The sequence below is a fragment of the Balaenoptera musculus genome, chromosome 17 (genome assembly GCF_009873245.2).
Source record: "Balaenoptera musculus isolate JJ_BM4_2016_0621 chromosome 17, mBalMus1.pri.v3, whole genome shotgun sequence".
NCBI lineage: Eukaryota > Metazoa > Chordata > Mammalia > Artiodactyla > Balaenopteridae > Balaenoptera > Balaenoptera musculus.
In genome coordinates this window covers 68,083,848-68,104,843 of record NC_045801.1, presented here as the reverse complement: position 1 = coordinate 68,104,843, position 20,996 = coordinate 68,083,848, and the positions used below count along the sequence as shown (strand labels likewise).

Sequence of the window (20,996 nt, the reverse complement as noted above, 5' to 3'; positions counted from 1 at the left end):
AGGATCAACAGAGTCTAAAGTTAGTTCTTTGAAAAGACTATTAAAATAGATAATTCTCTACTGATGTTGGTCAAGGAAAAAAAAAACCACAAAAGTGAAAGGTATAAATAAGAAATATTAGGAATAAAAAAAATTGTCACTTTAGTTGTAGTTAACCTTAAAAAGACAATAAAAATATATTATGAACAAGTTTATGACAGTGAATTTGGAAATTTAAGTGAAGAAAAATTCCTATTAAAATTTAACTTGGGCTTCCCTGGTGGCGCAGTGGTTGGGAGTCTGCCTGCCAATGTGGGGGACGCGGGTTCGAGCCCTGGTCTGGGAGGATCCCACATGCCGCGGAGCGACTGGGCCCGTGAGCCACAGCTGCTGAGCCTGCACATCTGGAGCCTGTGCTCCGCAACAGGGGAGACCGCGATAGTGAACGGCCCGTGCACCGCGCTGAAGAATGGCCCCCGCTCGCCGCAACTGGAGAAAGCCCTCGCACAGAAACGAAGACCCAACACAGCCAAAAATAAATAAATAAATAAATAAAAATTTAAAAAAATTTTTTAACTTAATAAAACTGATAAGAAGTAATAAAAAACATGGATAATATCAAAACTGTTTAAAAATTTAGGGGTCACAAGTTTCAAATCATCCCACAAAATAAACTCTGCATCTAGATGGACTGGTGAATTACACCAGACATTCAAAAAATTAATCTTACACAAACTAATACAGAGTATCAAATTCACACTGCTACTGAGACTATGATACTCCTGATACTCAAACCTGACAAGGCCAATATGAGAACAGGAAGTTATAGGCTAGTTTCACTCACAGATAGAAGAATCCTAAAATTGAACCTCATAATGTAGAAAAGGATATTTCATCCCAAATTGCAATTATTCTGGAAAGTAGGATGAATAGACTTAGTATTTCATATCAACTAAGAGTGTAGGCTTTGCAGGCAGAGTGCCTTGGTTTGAATCCAGGTTTTACTAATCAGCTTAAGGCAAGTTTCTTAAGTTTTATTTCTTGTTTGTTAATTGGGATAATGGTATCAACTCATAGGGTTATTCTGAGGATTGAATGAATTAAAATATGTAAAGCATCTAGAACCGTGTCTGATATATACTAAATGCTAATTGGTGTTAGATATCAACATTATGGTAAAATCAATTACTGTAATACATCATATTAAGAGAACAAAGAAAAAAGCTATATGGTTATCTCAATAGATACAGAGAAAGCATTAATAAAATTCAATATGTCAGTATATTAGAGGGAGACCTGCTTACACTGAGAAAGTATAAACATGAAAAACCTACATCATATATTTTACTTAATGGTGAAATGTTTAAAATACTCTTTTTGAGATTGATAATAATGACTAGTGTAATTATTGTCATTACTTTTAGGGGTCAATAATTGTAGCAAGGTCAAAAATAAGAAAAAAAGGAAGGAAGATAGGTACAAGGATTAGAAAAGAAGAGAGAAAACTGATATTATTTGCAAAAGAATGTACAGATAAAATATAGAATTAATAGGAGTGTTAGCAGAATTGCTGAACACAAAATTAGTATATAAAAAGCAGTTGCAGGAAATGGTAATTTCTTAAAATGTTAAATGTCTACTTACCATACAACACTGCAGTTCCACTCCTAGGCGTATACTAGAATGTCCTCTAACACCATATACAAAAATAAACTCACAGTAGATTAAAGACCTAAATGTAAGACCAGAAACCATAAAACTCCTCAAAGAAAACATAGAACACTCTTTGACATAAATTGTAGCAACAATTTTTTGATCCATTTCCTAAAGCAAAGGAAATAAAAGCAAAAAATAAATAAATGGAACTTAATTAAACTTAAAAGCTTTTGCACAGCAAAGGAAACCATCGACAAAAGGAAAAGACAGGCTACTGAATGGGAGAAAATATTTGCAAATGATGTGACCGATAAGGAGTTAATATCCAAAATATATAAACAGTTCATACAACTCAACATCAAAAAAACAAACAACCCGATTAAAAAATGGGCAGAAGACCTGAATAGACATTTCTCCAAACAGGATGTGCACAGGGCCAACAGGCAAATGAAAAGATGCTTAACGTCGCTAAGCATCAGAGAAATGCAAATTAAAGCCACAATGAGATATCACCTCAATCCTGTCAGGATGGTCATCAAAAAGAACACAACTAACAAATGTTGGTGAGGCTGTGGAGAAAAGGGAACCCTCGTACATTGTTGGTAGGAATGTAAATTGGTGCAGCCACTGTGGAAAACAATTATGGAGGTTTCTCAAAAAACTAAAAATAGAACTACTGTATTATTCAGCAATTCCACTCCTGGGTATATATCTGAAAAAAACAAAAACACTAATTCGAAAAGATACATGCACCCGATTGTTCATAGCAGCATTACTTACAGTTGCCAAGATATGGAAGCAACCTAAATGTCCATCAACAGATGAGTGGATAAAGAAGTTGAGATTTATATACACAATGGAATACTACTCAGCCGTAAAAAAAGAACAAAATTCTGCCATTTGCAGCAACATGGATGAACTTGGAGGGCATTATGCGAAGTGAAATAAGCCAGAGAAAGACAAATACTGTATGATATCATTTGTATGTGGAATCTAAAAAATACAACAAACTAGTGAATATAACAAAAAAGAAGAAGACTCACAGATACAGAGAGCAAACCAGTGGTTACCAATGGGGAGGGACAAACTTTTGGGTGTAAGATAAGCTCAAGGATATATTGTACAACATGGGGAATATAGCCAATATTTTGTAATAACTAAATGGAAAGTAACCTTTAAAATTGTATAAAAAATAAAAAATAAATTTTAGAAAATCCCCCAAACAATAAAGCACACATTTTATTTCTGCCATCAAAAAAAAAAAAGGTGATGATGTTGTTTTCGGAGATAGGAGCCTTTTGTAGTCTCTTTTTTATTAGTATAGTTTTATTTTAAAAATAATATTTGAGTTTATCTTTTATAATAAAGATATTTTAAATATATTGTTTTCTTCAAAGTGGCTATATTCCTGTATTTTAACATGTATTGTAAACAAATAGTACTTTATTCCTTGAGGTTTATATTACTGTAATATGTTAAAAAATTTTTTTTGATTCCTTGTAAGTTTTTTAAAATTTTAAATTTATTTGGGATAGTCAGACTCTTTACTGTATTTATATTGTTTTATTCTTGAAATGGCTAGGAAGTTATTTTCAATACTTTATTTTGGAGCAAATTTATTAAGTAAGTCATTAGTTATGGTATTAGTAGAGGGACTTCCACTGCATTCAGAAAAGTGCGTAAGTAATACGTATATTGCTTGATGAATTATCACAAACTGTTTTTACTTGTATGTGAAAGTTTTACTTGCATGTAACTGCCACCTACGTCAAGAAATAGATTCAGTAAATTTGAAAGTTCCATTGATTGTGAAAGCAGAGATAGGGGTCATTTACTTAAGGATTTCTCTTTGAACTATAGAGAAATTCTTTCCCTATTTTAAATGTACTTAAATGCCATGCTGTTTCAAAGGCGTGTTGCATCTTCTTCTTGTTTTGTTATAAATGAATCTGGATTATTGTGTATTTGATGTAGGAGTACGGTTGGACAGAATGAACTGAAAATTACAAGCGATCGAGCAATAAATTCAGGATTGTTTTTTGAAGATAAACCAAAGCCTTCAAAACAGTCACTTCAGTCTTACCAAGAAGCTTTGCAGCAGCAGGTATTCATTCATTTTTTAATTCATTCGTTTGTTCGTTCATCTAATGTTAAACATCTTATGTGTTAGTACAGTGGTCCATTAAAACTCAGAGTGTGGCGGAGGAGAACAAATTCCATTCATTTATAATTCAGTGTGATAAGGTTTGATGTAGGTAGACTGGAATGCATGGGATAGGGAGAATAATTGCCTGGGCTGTTAGGAGGGCTTCACATGGTTGATGATATTTGAGTTGCATGTTATACAGTGAATAAATGTGAAATTCCTGGTGTATTCAGGGAATGGAATTGATGTAGTCGAGAAGGGGCTGGAGTGTTAGATTGTGCTGGATTGTGAAGGATAGCTAATAAGGGGTTTTCAGTTTCATCTTGTTATCAGTAGGCAAAGGGAGGACATTTTAAGCCAAAGAGTGAAAGAAATTGTTGATATGAGTAGATGTGGCTTTTAGGAAGATATCTGGTTGTGATATGGACGGTTGGGAAAGAGATGTGGCAGAGAAACCTTTTAGTAAACTATTGAGGTAGTCCAGCCAGAAGGTAACAAGGCCCTGAACCAGGTGGGGAAGATGGAGAGGGCATCCAAGAGACAGTTCTGGGGTTCCATTGATAGGGCTTAGATTTAGGGAGTGAGGAAAGAACAGAGGGCTTGAAGATGATTCTGAGTGTTGTAATCTGAGAGAATAATGAGGCTGTGAACTGAGCGTAGGGAAAAAAGAGGTAGAATGCTTAGGGAGGAGGATAATGTTCTGTTGTGGTTTGTAATGTTTGGAGAGAGTTTACTTAAGAGTAACTGTATCAGGGACTTCCCTGGTGACGCAGTGGTTAAGAATCCACCTACCAATGCAGGGCACACGGGTTCGAGCCCTGGTCTGGGAAGATCCCACATGCCGTGGAGCAACTAAGCCCGTGCGTCACAACTACTGAGCTTGCGCTCTAGAGCCCACGAGCCACAACTACTGAGCCCGTGTGCCACAACTCCTGAAGCCTGCGCACCTAGAGCCCGTGCTCTGCAACAAGAGAAGCCACTGCAATGAGAAGCCCGCATACCACAACGAAGAGTAGGCCCCGCTCACCGCAGCTAGAGAAAGCCCGTGCATGGCAACGAAGACCCAACGCAGCCAAAAATAAATAAATAAATAATAATAATAATAAAAAATTAATAGCTTACAAAAAAAAAAAGAATAACTGTATTAGATGTATGGGTTTTTTGAGGGGAATACTCATATCTCCTCCAGAGAGGACCCTGGAACTCTAGGTATATATTCACCTGAGGTACTTTTCTACAAAGTTTCACTTGGATTTCTTCTAAAGCTCAGTTTTTTTGTTCAGTTTTTTACGTTGGGCAACCTCCTTGGAAGGTGGATTATTTTAAATTATAGAATTACCAACATTATTTTTTTGTGTGTTATGATTCTACAAACAAAAGACTGCATTTATCTGTCTGTTTTCAAATGAGCATATTAAAAACACCACCGACAAAACCAGCTTTCCTAACTCTAGAATATTATTTTATGTATGTGATAACTTCCTTGGCCTTTCTGGAGTAGTTGCTTAAATTTTCCATGCATATGGTTATGATTTTAAAAGTAACTTTCTAAAATGTAGATCTTTATTCATTGCCTATTTATGTCTTTAGAGACCAACCCTGTGCTTATACTTGATGATGTTAAGACTGTATTTGTTTTTTATGCTTTCATAAAGTATACTTAAATAGCCCAACATTCTCCAGAGAGCTTTGAACCTTCAACAGCTTTGAATTTTGGGAATGGAGTTTGCCCAGGGTAGAGTAGGTCTGGTGAGGTATAGAAAGTAGTTGGCCCAGATCTCATGAGGTGTGAGGAGTAGTTTGTTGCTGGCCAGATCCCATGAAAGGGTAGATGAAAAAAGGAAGTAGGGAGATTCTGTTGGTCCCCATGAAACTGGTGAGGTTAGGGAGGGAATGAAGCTGGGGGGTGGGAAGATGGGGTTGGTTTAGTCCAAAGTGGCACCAGTGGCTGGAAAGGACTCAAGTGACACGATGCGAGGGAGTAGCAGCTATATATTCCAGCTATCAAAGTGTTTTAAAATTGTTTTTATTTTATTTTTTTATAAATTTATTTTATTTATTTTATTTTTGGCTGCATTGGGTCTTTGTTGCTGCATGTGGGCTTTCTCTAGTTGCGGCGAGCAGGGGCTACTCTTCGTTGTGGTGCCCAGGCTTCTCATTGCGGTGGCTTCTCTTGCTGCGGAGCATGGGCTCTAGGCGTGCGGGCTTCAGTAGTTGTGGCATATGGGCTCAGTAGTTGTGGCTCGCGGGCTCTAGAGCACAGGCTCAGTAGTTGTAGTGCACTGGCTTAGTTGCTCCGCGGCATGTGGGATCTTCCTGGACCAGGGCTCGAACCCGTGTGCCCTGCATTGGCAGGCGGATTCTTAACCACTGCGCCATCAGGGAAGCCCCTTAAATTGTTTTGAAATATATTTGTGATGTTAAATTTTATAGTGAAGTATACTGAAAAAAAAATCCAGTTTTTTCTCTAATAAGAAAAATAAAATCTGATATTAAAACTAACTTTTTGTATCAGAATACTTGTCAGCACTTATTACGAATGTTTCTTAATGTTGTTAAGATTCGAGAAAGAGAAGAAAGAAGAAAGAAAGAACGAGAAGAAAAAGAAGAATATGAAGCTAAATTAGAAGCTGAAATGAGAAGTTATAACCCCTGGGGGAAAGGTGGAGGTGGTGCTCCTCTGAGAGATGCAAAAGGAAATCTGATAAGTATGTTATTTCCGTTGATTTGTTGTTTTTAAGAGAAACTAAGTTTAACTTTTTAAAAGAATGGGGAGTAGAAAAAAGTGGGAATCATAGTCTGTAAGGCAAGGTCTCTTTTTGTACAGCTTAATGCAAAAGAGGTATTTTGATAGTAAGCATAATAACAGGTTAAAAAGCCTTTCTTCTTCAGATTACTATTCATTTATTTTTATTACAAATTTTTCACCCTCCAATGATAATAACTCAGTTGCAGAGAAAAGTTCATGTTGGCAAGTTTTTACCCAAACTAGTAGTTAGAATTTTTTAAAGTTTTCTAGTAAAAATAATAAAACGCTTATTGCAATTTTTTTTTTTAAACTAGTAAGATGTCTTTAAAATAAGTGATCTGGTGTAGTGGTGGGATGTTATGTACTTGCACAATGCAGAGACTCCTTTGACAAAGACCTGGCCTCAGAAAGTTTTGGCAGGTTGCAGAATTATATTGATTTATCTTTCAATTATGTACTCTTAAAAATGTTCCATCTAGAAATCACACAACAAGCACTTTGAAAAGACGCTTTATATAACTTGTTATATATATTGGAATGGTCTCTGATTAGCTTTTTTTTTTTTTTTTTTAATTTTAGAACACCACTTTTTTAATTTTTAATTAATTAATTAATTAATTAATTAACTTATTTATGGCTGTGTTGGGTCTTCGTTTCTGTGCGAGGGCTTTCTCCAGTTGCGGCAAGTGGGGGCCACTCCTCATCGCGGTGCGCGGGCCTCTTACCATCGCGGCCTCTCTTGTTGCAGAGCACAGGCTCCAGACGCGCAGGCTCAGCAATTGTGGCTCACGGGCCTAGTCGCTCCGCAGCATGTGGGATCTTCCCAGACCAGGGCTCGAACCCACGTCCCCTGCATTGGCAGGTAGACTCCCAACCACTGCGCCACCAGGGAAGCCCCTCTGATTAACTTTTAGCTTAGAATAAAAGCAGAGAAAGATAATGGGTTTTTTAAAATTGTTTAATTGGAAATGAGAAATGAATAATTAGAAACCCATTAAAATGGTAAAAATGTAAATTTCACATTCTTTGGGTTTGTGCTTTGTTGTAGGGATAGCTGAGAGATGCAATCAGAAGATTTTGAGGGGTACTGAGTTATTAGAGTTCTTGAGTATTATGCCTTTGATTCTTTGTTAAAGATGGCTTTTTTTTTTTTTTTAAAGATGGCTTTTTAAAAAAGATACATTTGAGGCCCACTTAAATTAATGAGATAATTCTTTTCTTTTCCGAAGAATTTATTCCTTTCCTTTCTTCACCTCATAAATACTTTCCTCACAGTTTTGAAGACTAGAACTCTTACTCTCTCTTTATAGATGAGATGATTTTAGGTGATGCATAGATAAGCATAGAAGTTAAATGTTTATTTGAATATATATTAGAAAAACACTGGTTTTCCATTAATGGATAGTACTATAACATTTCCTTTGAAAGTAAAGGCATTTAACGAAAAGTGCTCTAACAAAGAACTCCCATTTCTCAGAGGCTTAAGGCTTAAGGCAGTGTAAGTTTACTTCTCACTTAAGTCACATTCTGATGCTGTTTGGGTGGTTCTCCTCCAAGAGGTGACTTGGGAATGTGGGCCCCTTCCATTGTGTCATTCCACCATTTTGGAGTTCTTTATTTCTAGCTGCACAGATGTGGTCCAGAGGGTGGGAGAACAAGTTGAGAATTTTGTTGGGGCCTGGCCTGAAAGTGGAGGAATATCACTTTTGTCTTTGTTTCATTGTTCAGACCTAGTTATAAGGTTCTAAAGTAACTGCTTGGGAGGCTGGGAAGTTTTGGTTTCTTTATACCCAGGAGGAGGACATGAGATTGATAAGCATCTACCCAGTCTTTGCTATTAAATTTAAATTGTAAATTGATAGAAACATAACAGTTACCACGAAGGAAGTGCTTATTTATGTAACAGAAACTTTGGGAAACACTGGAATAATTTCCTAGAAGTTTCCAGCTTGCTCTAAGATTATTTCCAGTTCAGACAATACAATTACAGTGTTTTGTGTGTGTTTAATTGGTAGAAGTGAGTAGGATAAGTGTTTGTTATTGAATTATAAAATACTGTTTTAGAATTGCTTGACCTAACAGGAATGGAGCAAACTTTTCTGAGATGTTTACTTTTAGTGGTAATGTTTAGTTTGCTTATTTAATGCTACAGTCATGCCATGAAATAAAAAAGGTGTGCTGTTTTATCAAATGCAGTGGAACTCTTTTTTTAATGGTATTTTCAAAGCCAGTAAACTCATCACTTAAAGAATATCAGTTTGTTTTGTATGTGGCTGTTATATTTTAGAGAGAGAGGGAACATAATTTTTCTATTTAAAATATGTAGTAAAGTTCAGTGTTTTGCTTTATTTCATGAGATGGCCAAGACCATATAACAGGGGGTTATGTTGGGTAACTTTAATTCAGCTGCTGGCTTTTCTAATTACTCCTGTTTCATCTTTGATCTTTTATTACAAACAAATTAAAGAAATTGAATGTTCACCATTATCTTAGCTCTCTAAGAAAGATCTCTTTATAAGGTAAACTAGTTATTAATAAAATATCAAAATCTGTTACTCATACAATTTTAACATAGCATCAACCCTTTCAGAGTAAATACCTCTCGTTTTGATTACTTGTACTACACTTAAAATCTGTTTCTTTTCTCAGTTCTTTATTCATTAAAATTCCTTATTCAAGTTCCTGTAAAAAAACTTAGTATATTCTAATGTCTTTCAATGGGTGAATGGATAAACAACTGTGGAACATTCACATGATGGGATGCTACTCAGCAGTAAGAAAGAATGAATTATTGATGCACAAAACAATTTGGAAGACGCTCAAGGGAAGTCTTAAGGGAAAGAAGCCCTTCTGTAAAGGTTACATACACATACATTCTCAAAATGACAAAACTGTAGCAATGGAGAACAAATCACTGGTTACCAAAGATGATAGCTGAGGAGAGGGAGTAACTATGATGGAGTTTTTGGGGGTGATGGAACTCTTCTGTATCCTGATTATGGTGATGTTACTTGACTCTACGGTATATTAAAAATTTTAAAAACCTGTATGTACACCAAGAGAAAAAAAGTAAAAAAAAAAATTAAAAATACTTAACCAATTTGAAAGATAGCAGAAATATCTCATAGTTCTAATTGATTAATAGCAAGATTGCTTCACATATATTTGGTTAAATATTTGTATTTCTTTTATGTATTATATTTGCCCCAGTTAGATTTATGTTTGTTTTTATGCTGTTTATTGAGACACAATTTGCATACAGTAAAATTCGCCCTTTTAAAGTGTTTTGTTCATTGAGTTTTGACAACTGATTCTGGTAACCACTGCCATAATCAAGATATTGAATATTTCTAACTTATCCAGCCCTATACCCTTGTCAGTCTCTGAGCTGCACTCTGGCACAATAGTATTGCCTTTTATGTCTTTTTTTTTTTTTTTTTTTTTAACTTAGTATGATGTTTTTGAGATTTATCCATGTTGTTATATACATCAGTAGTGTATTTCTTTTTATTACTGAATAGTATTCTGTTGTGGGGAAGCACCACAGTTGTTTATCCATTTACCAGTTGATGGACTTTTGGATTGTTTATAGTTTGAGGCTATTATGAATAAAGCTATTATAAACATTCACTTACAGGTCTTTGTGTGAACATAAGTTTTCATTTCTTTTGGGTAAATGCCTAGGAATGGAATTGCTGGGACATATAATAAGTGTATGTTTACCTGTGTAAGAAACTCCCAGACCTTTTCCCAAAGTGGTTGTGCCATTTTGCATTCCCACCAGCTGAGCATGAGATTTCCCGTTGCTGTGAACCCTCATGAGCGCTTGAGATTGTCTTAGAAATTTGTCATTCTATTAAGTGTGTAGTGACATCTCATTGTAACTTTTTGTTTTGAAATAATTTGACTTATAGAAGAGTTGCAAAGATAGTATAGAGAGTACCTTTTACCTAGGTTCCCTTAATGTTAGCACCTTACGTAGTCTTGGCACAGTGATCAAAACTGAAAATTAAAATGGTTACAATACTATTAATTAAATGATAGACAGGTTAAATAAATGTAGACAGTCATGTTATCTGTAGACAGAGTTTTATTTATTCCTTTCCAATCTGAATGCCTTTTACTTAGTTTACTTGTCTTTTCCCTGGTTAGGAACTCTAGTACAATGTTTAGAAATCATGACACCAAATCGTGAAGTTTGGTGGTTTGAATCATTTGAAGAATTTATCCATTTCTTCTGAGTTTTTGAATTTTTTGACATAAAGTTCATAATATTTTATTATTCTTTTAAGGTCTGTAGGATCTACAGTGATGGCTCCTGCTTCTCTTTTATTCCTGATATTTGTAATTTTTATATTCTTTCCTTTTTCTTAACCAGTTTGCCTAGAGATTATCTATTTGATTTATCTTTTCATAGAACCAGCTTTTGTTTTCATTGATTTTTCTCTGTTGTTCTTCTCTTCCTATTTCATTGATTTTTGCTCTTTACTATTTTCTTTCTTTTGTTTGCTTTGTGCTTTTAATTTTCTCTTCTTTTTCTGATTTCTTAGTGTGGAAGCTTAGATTATGGTTTGAGACCTTATTTCTTTTCTAATATATTCGTTTAAAAATGCTACAGATTTCCCTCTGAGTACTGCTTTAACTGTATATCACAGATTTGATATGTTATATTTTCATTTTCATTCAGTTCAGTTTTCTAGTTCTCCTTTTGATTTTTCTTTGACCCACTGATTATTTAGAAGTGAGTTTTAAAAATTTCCAAATATTTGGATTTGCAAACGAAGCAACTGACAAAGGATTAATCTCCAAAATATACAAGCAGCTCATGCAGCTCAATATCTAAAAAACAAACAACTCAATCCCAAAATGGGCAGAAGACCTAAATAGACATTTCTCCAAAGAAGATATACAGATTGCCAACAAACACATGAAAAGATGCTCAACATCACTAATCATTAGATAAATGCAAATCAAAACTACAATGAGATTCACCTCACACTGGTCAGAATGGCCATCGTCAAAAAATCTACAAACAATAAATGCTGGAGAGGGTTGGAGAAAAGGGAACCCTCTTGCACTGTTGGTGGGAATGTAAATTGATACAGCCACTATGGAGAACAGTATGGCGGTTCCTTAAAAAACTAAAAATAGAAGTACCATATGACCCAGCAATCCCACGCCTGGGCATATACCCTGAGAAAACCATAATTCAAAAAGAGTTATGTACTACAATGTTCACTGCAGCACTATTTACAATAGCCAGGACAGGGAAGTGACCTAAGTGTCCATCGACAGATGAATGGATAAAGAAGATGTGGCACATATATACAATGGAATATTACTCAGCCGTAAAAAGAAATGAAATTGAGTTATTTGTAGTGAGGTGGATGGACCTAGAGTCTGTCATACAGAGTGAAGTAAATCAGAAAGAGAAAAACAAATACCATATGCTAACACATATATCTGGAATCTAAAAAAAAAAAAAAATGGTTCTGACGAACCTAGGGGCAGGGCAGGAATAAAGACCTACACGTAGAGAGTGGACCTGAGGACATGGGGAGTGGGAAGGGTAAGCTGGGATGATGTGAGAGAGTAACGTTGACATATATACACTACCAAATGTAAAATGGATAGCTGGTGGGAAGCAGCTGCATGGCCCAGGGAGATCAGCTTGGTGTTTTGCCACCACCTAGTGGGGTGGGATAAGGAGAGTGGGAGAGAGATGCAAGAGGGAGGGGATATGGGGATATACGTATGCATGTAGCTGATTCACTTTGTTATACAGCAGAAACTAACACAACATTGTAAAGCAACTATACTCCAATAAAGATGTATACAAAAAAAATTCCAAATATTTGGGCATATTTCCAGATAGCTTTCTGTTGTTCACTTCTAGCATATATTCTGTTTTGTTCAGAGAATATACTTTTTTGTTATTTCAGTGTTTTTAAGTTTATGAGATTTATTTTATGGACTACCAATTATATTTTTATTTACCTTGTAGACTCTGATCTCTATAAGTAAGTGTATATATTAAAAATTAGGTTAATTTGGAAATATGTACTGTACTAGTAGTGCCAGGATTGGAAATTTTCTTTAGCCCTCTGAATTGATACATTATAAAAGAGTTTGTATGTCAGCAGTAGATTGCTGAATAATCCCGGGCCTATGGTACTATTTAACATATCTTAGCCATTTTCTTTAAAATGTTTGGTATTTTCCACCAGAGTACAAAGAGTAACTTGTAAAGTTAATTTTAATTTCAAAGTATTCATTTAGGTTTATAAAAAAGCAAAGATTATAAAATAAGGAATGAAAAGAATTAATTATTATTTATGTATTGTTTACCTGTAGGTATCATATAATTTAGCCCTGGTCTGATAAATTGTTCAGAGAGTAGAATTATTTTCCCACTCATGAATCTGTAACATTTTCTTTTGTTATTCCTTTCTTTGTAGAATTATTCTTGTAATGCTAGCAATATTATATTAAATGATATGATGATATACATTTGAAATAAATGCCCATTTTCAGTGATACCTTTTCAGTTGGCAAATTACACTTTTGACCAAAGTGCTTTTTTTAATTTTCATCTTTTAGCTGATTTCATACCTTGTATTTTACTGCCTCGCAAAATAAAGATAGACAAGAAGTGACCAACTGATTGATGAATCATCTTTTCCAATAAAAAGCAATATGGGTTTGTTTTGATTGCTGAATCTGGTAGTCTTAAGTCTTAAATAATAATTATGTACTCTGATGAAATTAATTTTCCTTTTATATAAATACATTGACTATTATTCTAATAGTTGAGAAAACTGTAATCACAACAGTAAATTAAGACATGTTATTGATTTTGAAGTTTATTATAGTGTTTACTTGTAAGATATATATCTCTTACTTTATAGTTTGTGTAGGTGAATATCAAAGTGATATTTTATTCCCTAATCTTTCACTAGTTTGGTAACAGAGCTCTGGGTATGGGTATCATCTGGAAGGAGTGAGCTTAATATATTGCACTCTTGAAATATAAAAAAGAATACTATATGTATAATTATTCATAGTGACTTCTTATTTACATAGGCTGGTTTTATGCTCTTCTAGTGAATTGGATGACAATGAGATACTGATTTCCCATTGGAGTTATTTTGTTTCATTTTTATGACATTTTTGAGACCACAGCTATTCATTAGTTCATGACCTTAACTTTCCCATCATCCTTCTGGTTTCATTTACCTCCCATATTCAGATAGATCCCAGGATTTGGCTGTGATTTCAGGAGTAGCTAACTAATTCTTGCCTTACCACTCCTTGGCACTTGGAAGTTTTCTTGGAATCAGCTTTTCTCTGTGTTTTCAGCCAGTCCCTTCTCTCTTGCATTTTCAGTTCTTTTTACTAATTCCTTCCCTTCCAGCTCTGAACATACTTTGGTTAACTTATATTCTTAAACACAAATAAACAAACAAAAACTCTGCTCTTGACCTTGCTGTACTTCCCTTACATAAAACACACTCCAAAAGTAGTCTGTACTTGTTGCTGCCACTTCTTACCATCCTCTTATTGCTTCATATTCTATAAAATGACTTCTAGTTCCTACTACTCTACTGATGCTACACTTTCAAAAATAACTGATGTCCTAATTTCTAATTTAATGGTTTTTACTCAGTGTTCATCCTCTTTGAATTGGGTTGACAATTCTTGCCTTTGAGTCCCGTGCATTCTCTGCAGTGCTGTCCTCTCTTCACCTGACATTTATTGTATGTGTATTAGGAACTGGGTTATTCTTCTGGGTCTGTAAACCTGAACTTTGTTCTAGGACTGTCTTCTGACATCATGTGTTCCTCGAGTTAGATATATTCCTTCCATCCATTTTCTCCCACCTTGTCTCTTCTACTCCTCTGTTTCTTTTTAGGCCTTCTCAAGTCTCTTTCTTTGCCCCTGACCACTTTTTCTTTTTTTTTTAATAGATCTTTATTGGAGTATAATTGCTTCACAATACTTTGTTGGTTTCTGTTGTACACCAAAGTGAGTCAGCCGTATGCATACATATGTCCCCATATCCCCTCCCTCTTGAGCCTCCCTTCCATCCTCCCTATCCCACCCCTCTAGGTCATCGCAAAGCACTGAGCTATGTCCCTGTGCTATGCTGCTGCTTCCCACTAGCTAACTATTTTACATTCGGTAGTGTATATATGTCGATGCTACTTTCACTTCGCCCCAGCTTCCCCCTCCCACCCCGTGTCCTCAAGTCCATTCTCTATGTCTACATCTTTATTCCTGCCCTGCAACTAGGTTCATCAGTACCATTTTTTTTTTTTTTTAGATCCCATATGTATGCGTTAGAATACGGTATTTGTTTTTCTCTTTCTGACTTACTTCACTCTGTATGATAGACTCTAGGTCCATCCACCTCACTACAAATAACTCAAACCACTATGGAAAACAGTATGGCGGTTCCTTAAAAAACTAAAAATAGAAGTACCTTATGACCCAGCAATCCCACTACTGGGCATATACCCTGAGAAAACCGTAATTCAAAAGGAGACATGTACCACAATGTTCATTGCAGTACTATTTACAATAGCCAGGACATGGAACCAACCTAAATGTCCATCGACAGATGAATGGATAAAGAAGATGCGGCACATATATACGGTGGAATATTACTCAGCCCCTGACCACTTCTAAGACTCTGCTTCACTTCCAACTTGTCTTCTCAATCTCTGTACCTGATGTTTGGTGGATTATGTATACTTAGCATGCAAAACCAACCTTCATTTTTAAAATCCAGCTCATCTTTGTCTTTTTCTGTAAAAGCATCATCATTCTGATGGTTCAGAGTAAAAAATTCAAGAGTCCTTTTGACTTCCCATAGCCAGTCAGTTAATAAGCCTAAAGTGTAGGTTCTGCCCTTTCAGTGTTCCTTGAATTCTCTTAATTTTCATTCATACTACCACCATAATAGAGATTTATTATATCTTGCCTGGGCTGTTGCTCTTTCTTCATTGCTTCTTCGTTCTCCTCCTTTGTTTTTCACATCCAAGCTGTATGTATCAAAAGTATAACCAACTGTATTATTCCATGCTCAGAATTCATTAAGGACTCTGGAGAGTCTTACTGAGTTCACATTCTTGCATAGCCATTTACTGGCTTTGAACAAATTAATTTAGTTTAATTTTCTCATCTAATAATACTGGGGTGAAAATAATAGTACCATATCATATAAGTTATTGTATAGATTATAAAAATGGTGAATCATAAATGTTAACTGCCGTTATTACTGTTTCTACTTCTGTGACTACCAAAACTGTCTCCATTCTACTATCTACAGAATAGAATAGTGAGCCATCAGCTTGTTTTTTAGAATATTCCAGAATTGGCATCTGATCTGCATTTTCCTATGTAATCTCTTATTTCTCTGTTGTGTGTGTTTTGAGCTCTAGTCAAGCTGGACTACTTAAATGTTGCCAGAACAGTCTTCATGTTTCACGCTTGGAGCTGTTTCTTTTTTTTTAAATAAATTTATTTATTCATTTATTTATTTTTGGCTGCGTTGTGTCTTTGTTGCTGCGCGCGGGCTTCCTCTGGTTGCGGCGAGTGGGGGCTACTCTTCGTTGCGGTGCGCGGGCTTCTCATTGCAGTGGCTTCTCTTGTTGCGGAGCATGGGCTCTAGGGTGCGCGGGCTTCAGTAGTTGTGGCTCGCGGGCTCTAGAGTGCAGGCTCAGTAGTTGTGGCCCACAGGCTTAGTTGCCCCGTGGCATGTGGGATCTTCCTGGACCATGGCTCGAACCTGTGTCCCCTGCATTGGCAGGCGGATTCTTAACCACTGCACCACCAGGGAAGTCCCTGGAGCTGTTTCTTTATTATGCTTTCCCACCCATCTTCACCTGTGAAGCTCCTGTCCAGTTTCTGAGTCCAACCTGTCTTTTCTTTCTTTAATCGGTGCATTAGGCAAATAGTTTAATAATTACTTTATTTATTTTTTGGCCACACCGCACGGCATGTGGGATCTTAGTTACCCAACCAGGGATCGAACCTGCATCTCCTGCAGTGGAAGCACGGAGTCTTAACCACTGGACCATCAGGGAAGTCCCCGACCTGTATTAAAAGCAGCAGCAAGGATGTGAACTTTCCTGATTCTGAACTCTCTTTCTCTTTGGCAATGTTCATGTATTATTTGCCATGTTCTATCTGGTATTCTAACTGTGATTCATGTTAAAGATACATTCTTGGACATAACAGGCTTCCTGATAAGCACTTCTTATATCCAGGTTTATGTTCACGTTCACTGCTGCCACACTATCTCAGTTACTTGTTTTGTGGAGAAAAACTACTTTTTATCTTGTTAAAGCTTTTGCGTTCTGTAACCATTCAAGTTTGTTTTTAAGATTGACCGGTTGTTTGACATAGTCTTATGTGCTCAGATTTTTGCCATGCATATGTGGTATCTATTGCTGTGTTTCCCTAACATGTAGTATTTTTAAAAAAGCATTATCTTGCAGTTCTTGAGTCAGTAATTTGTGAGTGTTTTAGCTGGATGGTTCTGTCTCAGGATCTCTCATGAGGTTGCAGTCCAAGATGTCAGCTGGGGCTACAGTCGTTTGAAGTCTTGATTGGGACTGGAGAATCTGTTTCCTATATGGCTCCCTCACACAGCTCAGGAGGCCTCAGTTCCTTGCCATGTGGGCTTGTCTTTAGAGCTCCTTAAGTGTCCTTTTGAAATGGTAGGTGGCTTCTTCAGAGTGAGTGAGCCAATAGATCAAGCAAGGTGGAAACATATTGTCTTTCATGAAGTAGCCTCAGAAGTCGTATACCATCATTGTGTATGCAGTATCCTTTTCATAAGAAACAGCCCACACTCCAGGAGAGGCGAATTGAGCTCCATCTTTTAAGGGAGGATTGTAAAAAAATTTGTGGATATATTTTAAAACTCCACTCCACATGATATTTTTTCATTAGGAATACTAATGATGTTGGGTAAATTTCACTGTGACTTGTTTTGAATTGTTACTATGTTTGTTCTGTATTTAAGATATTCAAAGTTCTGAAGTAACATAGATATGAATATGGTTTTTATGGGTTGTCAAAAATCCATATACTCTTAAGTTCTCTACTGATTTTGAATTTATTTTGTAAGGTTATTTTTTGAAAAATTTCTTAAAAGTTTTGATAATTTTGTTTCTGTTTTCAGGGCACCAAGATACCATTGAGTTATTCCAGCTCTGTCCTATTGTTTTTCTCTCTATTTCCCTACTTTAAGAAAATGTATTAAGTATACTAATTATAGAAATGCATTTATTGAAATAAATGGCTTATTTTTCCCTCTCAGCTGATTTGAATAGGATGCACAGACAAAATATAGATGCCTACCATAACCCAGATGCAAGAACATATGAAGATAAAAGGGCTGTTGTATCTCTAGACCAAAATTTAGCCACTTCAAATGCTGAGAACCTAGAAGATTCTGCAAATAAAAACTCAGGTTTTTAATCACATTCTATTCTTTTGTTTTTTTGTTTTTTTTACATTTCTAAAGTTGTTCAGTAGCATTTCTCTTCTGTTCTCCAAGAAAGTTCTTATGATTTTGAGAATTTGGTTACTCTGAGTCAGGAAGCATAACACATTATTCATGCTATTTACAATAACTTTTTTACATAGGTATTTTGAAAAAAGTGAATAAAGAAATACATTTTGCTCCTTAATATGTATTTCTTCTCAGCTTTATTACTTGCTTATGTATACTTTAGCTGCTGCTATTTTGCTGATGGGGAGGGCATTTCTTAAAATCAAATAGTCTTTCTACCCATACAGAGTTTGGTAAAGTTTATGGGTTCTTTTACCATCAGAATTAGTTTGAATTAGTGAAAACATATCAGATGTTGTATGATAAATTGTACAGTGAAATTCATTTTTTGTTTGTTTTATAATCAGTTGCCCTCCCTTATAAAACCACAATATACAAAGAAATAAATGAAGTAATTAAAGGTTTAGTTTGACTTCTGGTCACATCTGCCTTTCATAAGCAAATATCTTTGATTTGCTATTAAACAGGGTCCTTTAATTAAAGATTCTGTAAATTGAAGATTATTCAATATCTTTCTTTATGACTTGCCAGGAAAAGTTGTCATCATCTTTCTGTATCAAGTATATGTGAAAGTATGTTACATGTTTAAAATTCAAATGAAGTTGAAAGAATATACCACCTTACACTATATTTTGATGCCTATAAAAGTAACCATTTATTTATGACAAATTCTCTTTTGTACTTTCACAAAAATTTTAATTTTAGACTAGAAAAGAACTCTATATTAGGAAGTCTTTCTAAAATGTTCCCTGACTAATCATACAGTTTTTTAAAAACTTAAAAAATTTTTTAATGCATATTGGCCAAATAGGCAGACTAAATGGTGAGCTCTGATTAGAATTACTAGCCTTGCATCTTTCAAGCCTTTGATGGTAGCACTGATCTCTGCAGCCTTTTTGAACACTTCACGAGATGTGTGGTTGGTTGTTTCCATGGACAGCCTGTATCACTGTTTGATCTCTAATTACAAGAAAATGCTTTCCTAGTTTGATCCACAGTAGATTTTTACACAGTGGATCTAGTTTTGATTTTTGGAGTACTAAAATTAGAACTTTTGATTTTGATGAAATTACTAATTTGGCTCTCACTCTGAGTCTGTAATAATTCAGTGTACAATAGCAGCATCAAAACACCTTTCCATTTTATTGAAGAGAATTTTGACCTCTTTCTGATTATCATTATTTTTCTCTTCATTGGCTTCTGCTTCTGGTAGTCTTTATTGAGATCAGTGGTACAGACCCCTTCTCTGCCCTTCTCTTCCACACCCTGTATTGTTTGTAGTTCTCTCTTAGCCTAGAACTTTCTCTGTCATAGTAATAACATTTTAGGCATCTAGCTCTGCTTACAAAGCAAAAGCACTGGAAAAATCAAAGCTTTCCATGACCCATGTCCAAGAAGGAGCACAAGCTTGATGATTGAATATGCATAGCAGAATTTATTGTCTGTTGCCTTTCTGTACACTACCAGGGTTTTGGTGCAGCTGTTGTGGCCAGGATGCTCTAGTTTAAGAAATCATATAAAATCATAAAATGTTAAAATTTCCCTTTTTTGTGAATTGAAATTTCCTAAATTAACTTTCATTCCCTAAGAATTCACCTAAAACAGACTTTCTGAATGCAAAAAAAACTATTGAGAGTCACCTAATTTGTTGGTAGGCCATCATATATGTGTAGGAGTGTGTGTGTATACATATGTATGTGTGTGCACACATACACATACATATGTGGCATGTAATATTTTAAGGCTTTAAGGGAACTTGAATATACCTGAGAGTTGAATATTATAATGTATACTTAAGGTTCATTATCCTCTAATGTTTTGTCTTCATTAGGCCTGTTTCTGAGGCCCTTCTTAATGTTTGTTGTTTTTCTTTTACTTTATGGTTCTTGGATGAAAAACCATGTTGATAAAGTCCATACTAATTTGGCTTAAATTTATTTTTTCGCTTATTATGATGCCTGAATACATTTTCATTTTCTTTGTTTAGAGCATGTGTTTCCCTTTGGTTTTATTTTTATAGTATTTTTATATTTGAAAGAACTTATCTTGCCTGCCTCTAATAATATTTCTTCTCTAATTGCCTCAACGGCTTAGAATTTGAGTGATCATCAAAGTGAAACAAACTACTCAGTTTTGGTTTGCTAATCAGCTTTTCCACCATAACATAAGATTTTAATGTTTAGGTGTTGATTTGCCTTTCTGCTGATCTATTCAAGTAAGCATTAATAAATTTTAACACAAAGGCAAAATAGACCTAAATGACAGCTAAACTGCAAAGCAGTTGTCCTGCAAGCACTATACGAGTGAGAGAAATAAATGCTTTAGATTGATGGTATAAGGAAACTAAAAAATGATATAAAAAGTTATGTGAGGCTTAAATTTAAACACCAATTTTTTTTTTCTGCATTCAAAGAGACCCCTGGGGTGTAATTATTTTCCAGGTTGCTTTTATGAAATAATATTTTCCCTTTCCCAGAATGTTTTAATACTATTTATAGGTAATATATAGCATATTTTTATTTTTCATGTTAATATCTCATTAATCTGATAGAATTTTTAAATAAAAAGTGGTGCAGTGATTAAAATAGTCACTTTAATTTGTAAAAAATGTTTTTGGAGCTAACTTTCTAATCTATTCTTTAAACCATAGATGGGAATCCACTTTTGGAATTACTGATTTTTAAAAACAATTTTAGAAAATTTTTGTATGTGTATACATAATACATTTTAGTGTATAATTAAGCAGTGTTCTTAAGAAAAGGATATTTATATTCATAAATAAGAACTTAAACATGTACTTTTTTTTTCTCTATATAAATTTTACTTTAAAGCCTTTGCTGCAGTGAGAGTTGCTTACGTTATTAACTTTTATGTTTTCTTGA

General features: G+C 35.1%; 1 protein-coding gene across 4 annotated transcripts in view; it reads left to right on the top strand.

The window, feature by feature from the left end:
* Positions 1 to 20,996, top strand: part of CSPP1 (centrosome and spindle pole associated protein 1) — a 121,089-nt gene that overhangs the window by 62,917 nt on the left and 37,176 nt on the right. For all 4 annotated transcript variants that reach the window (XM_036830410.1, XM_036830414.1, XM_036830411.1 and 1 more), the window contains 3 exons: positions 3,610 to 3,739; positions 6,342 to 6,489; positions 17,860 to 18,012. In XM_036830410.1, coding sequence (XP_036686305.1) covers positions 3,610 to 3,739; positions 6,342 to 6,489; positions 17,860 to 18,012 — 431 coding nt within the window. The remainder of the gene's footprint in view (positions 1 to 3,609; positions 3,740 to 6,341; positions 6,490 to 17,859; positions 18,013 to 20,996) is intronic.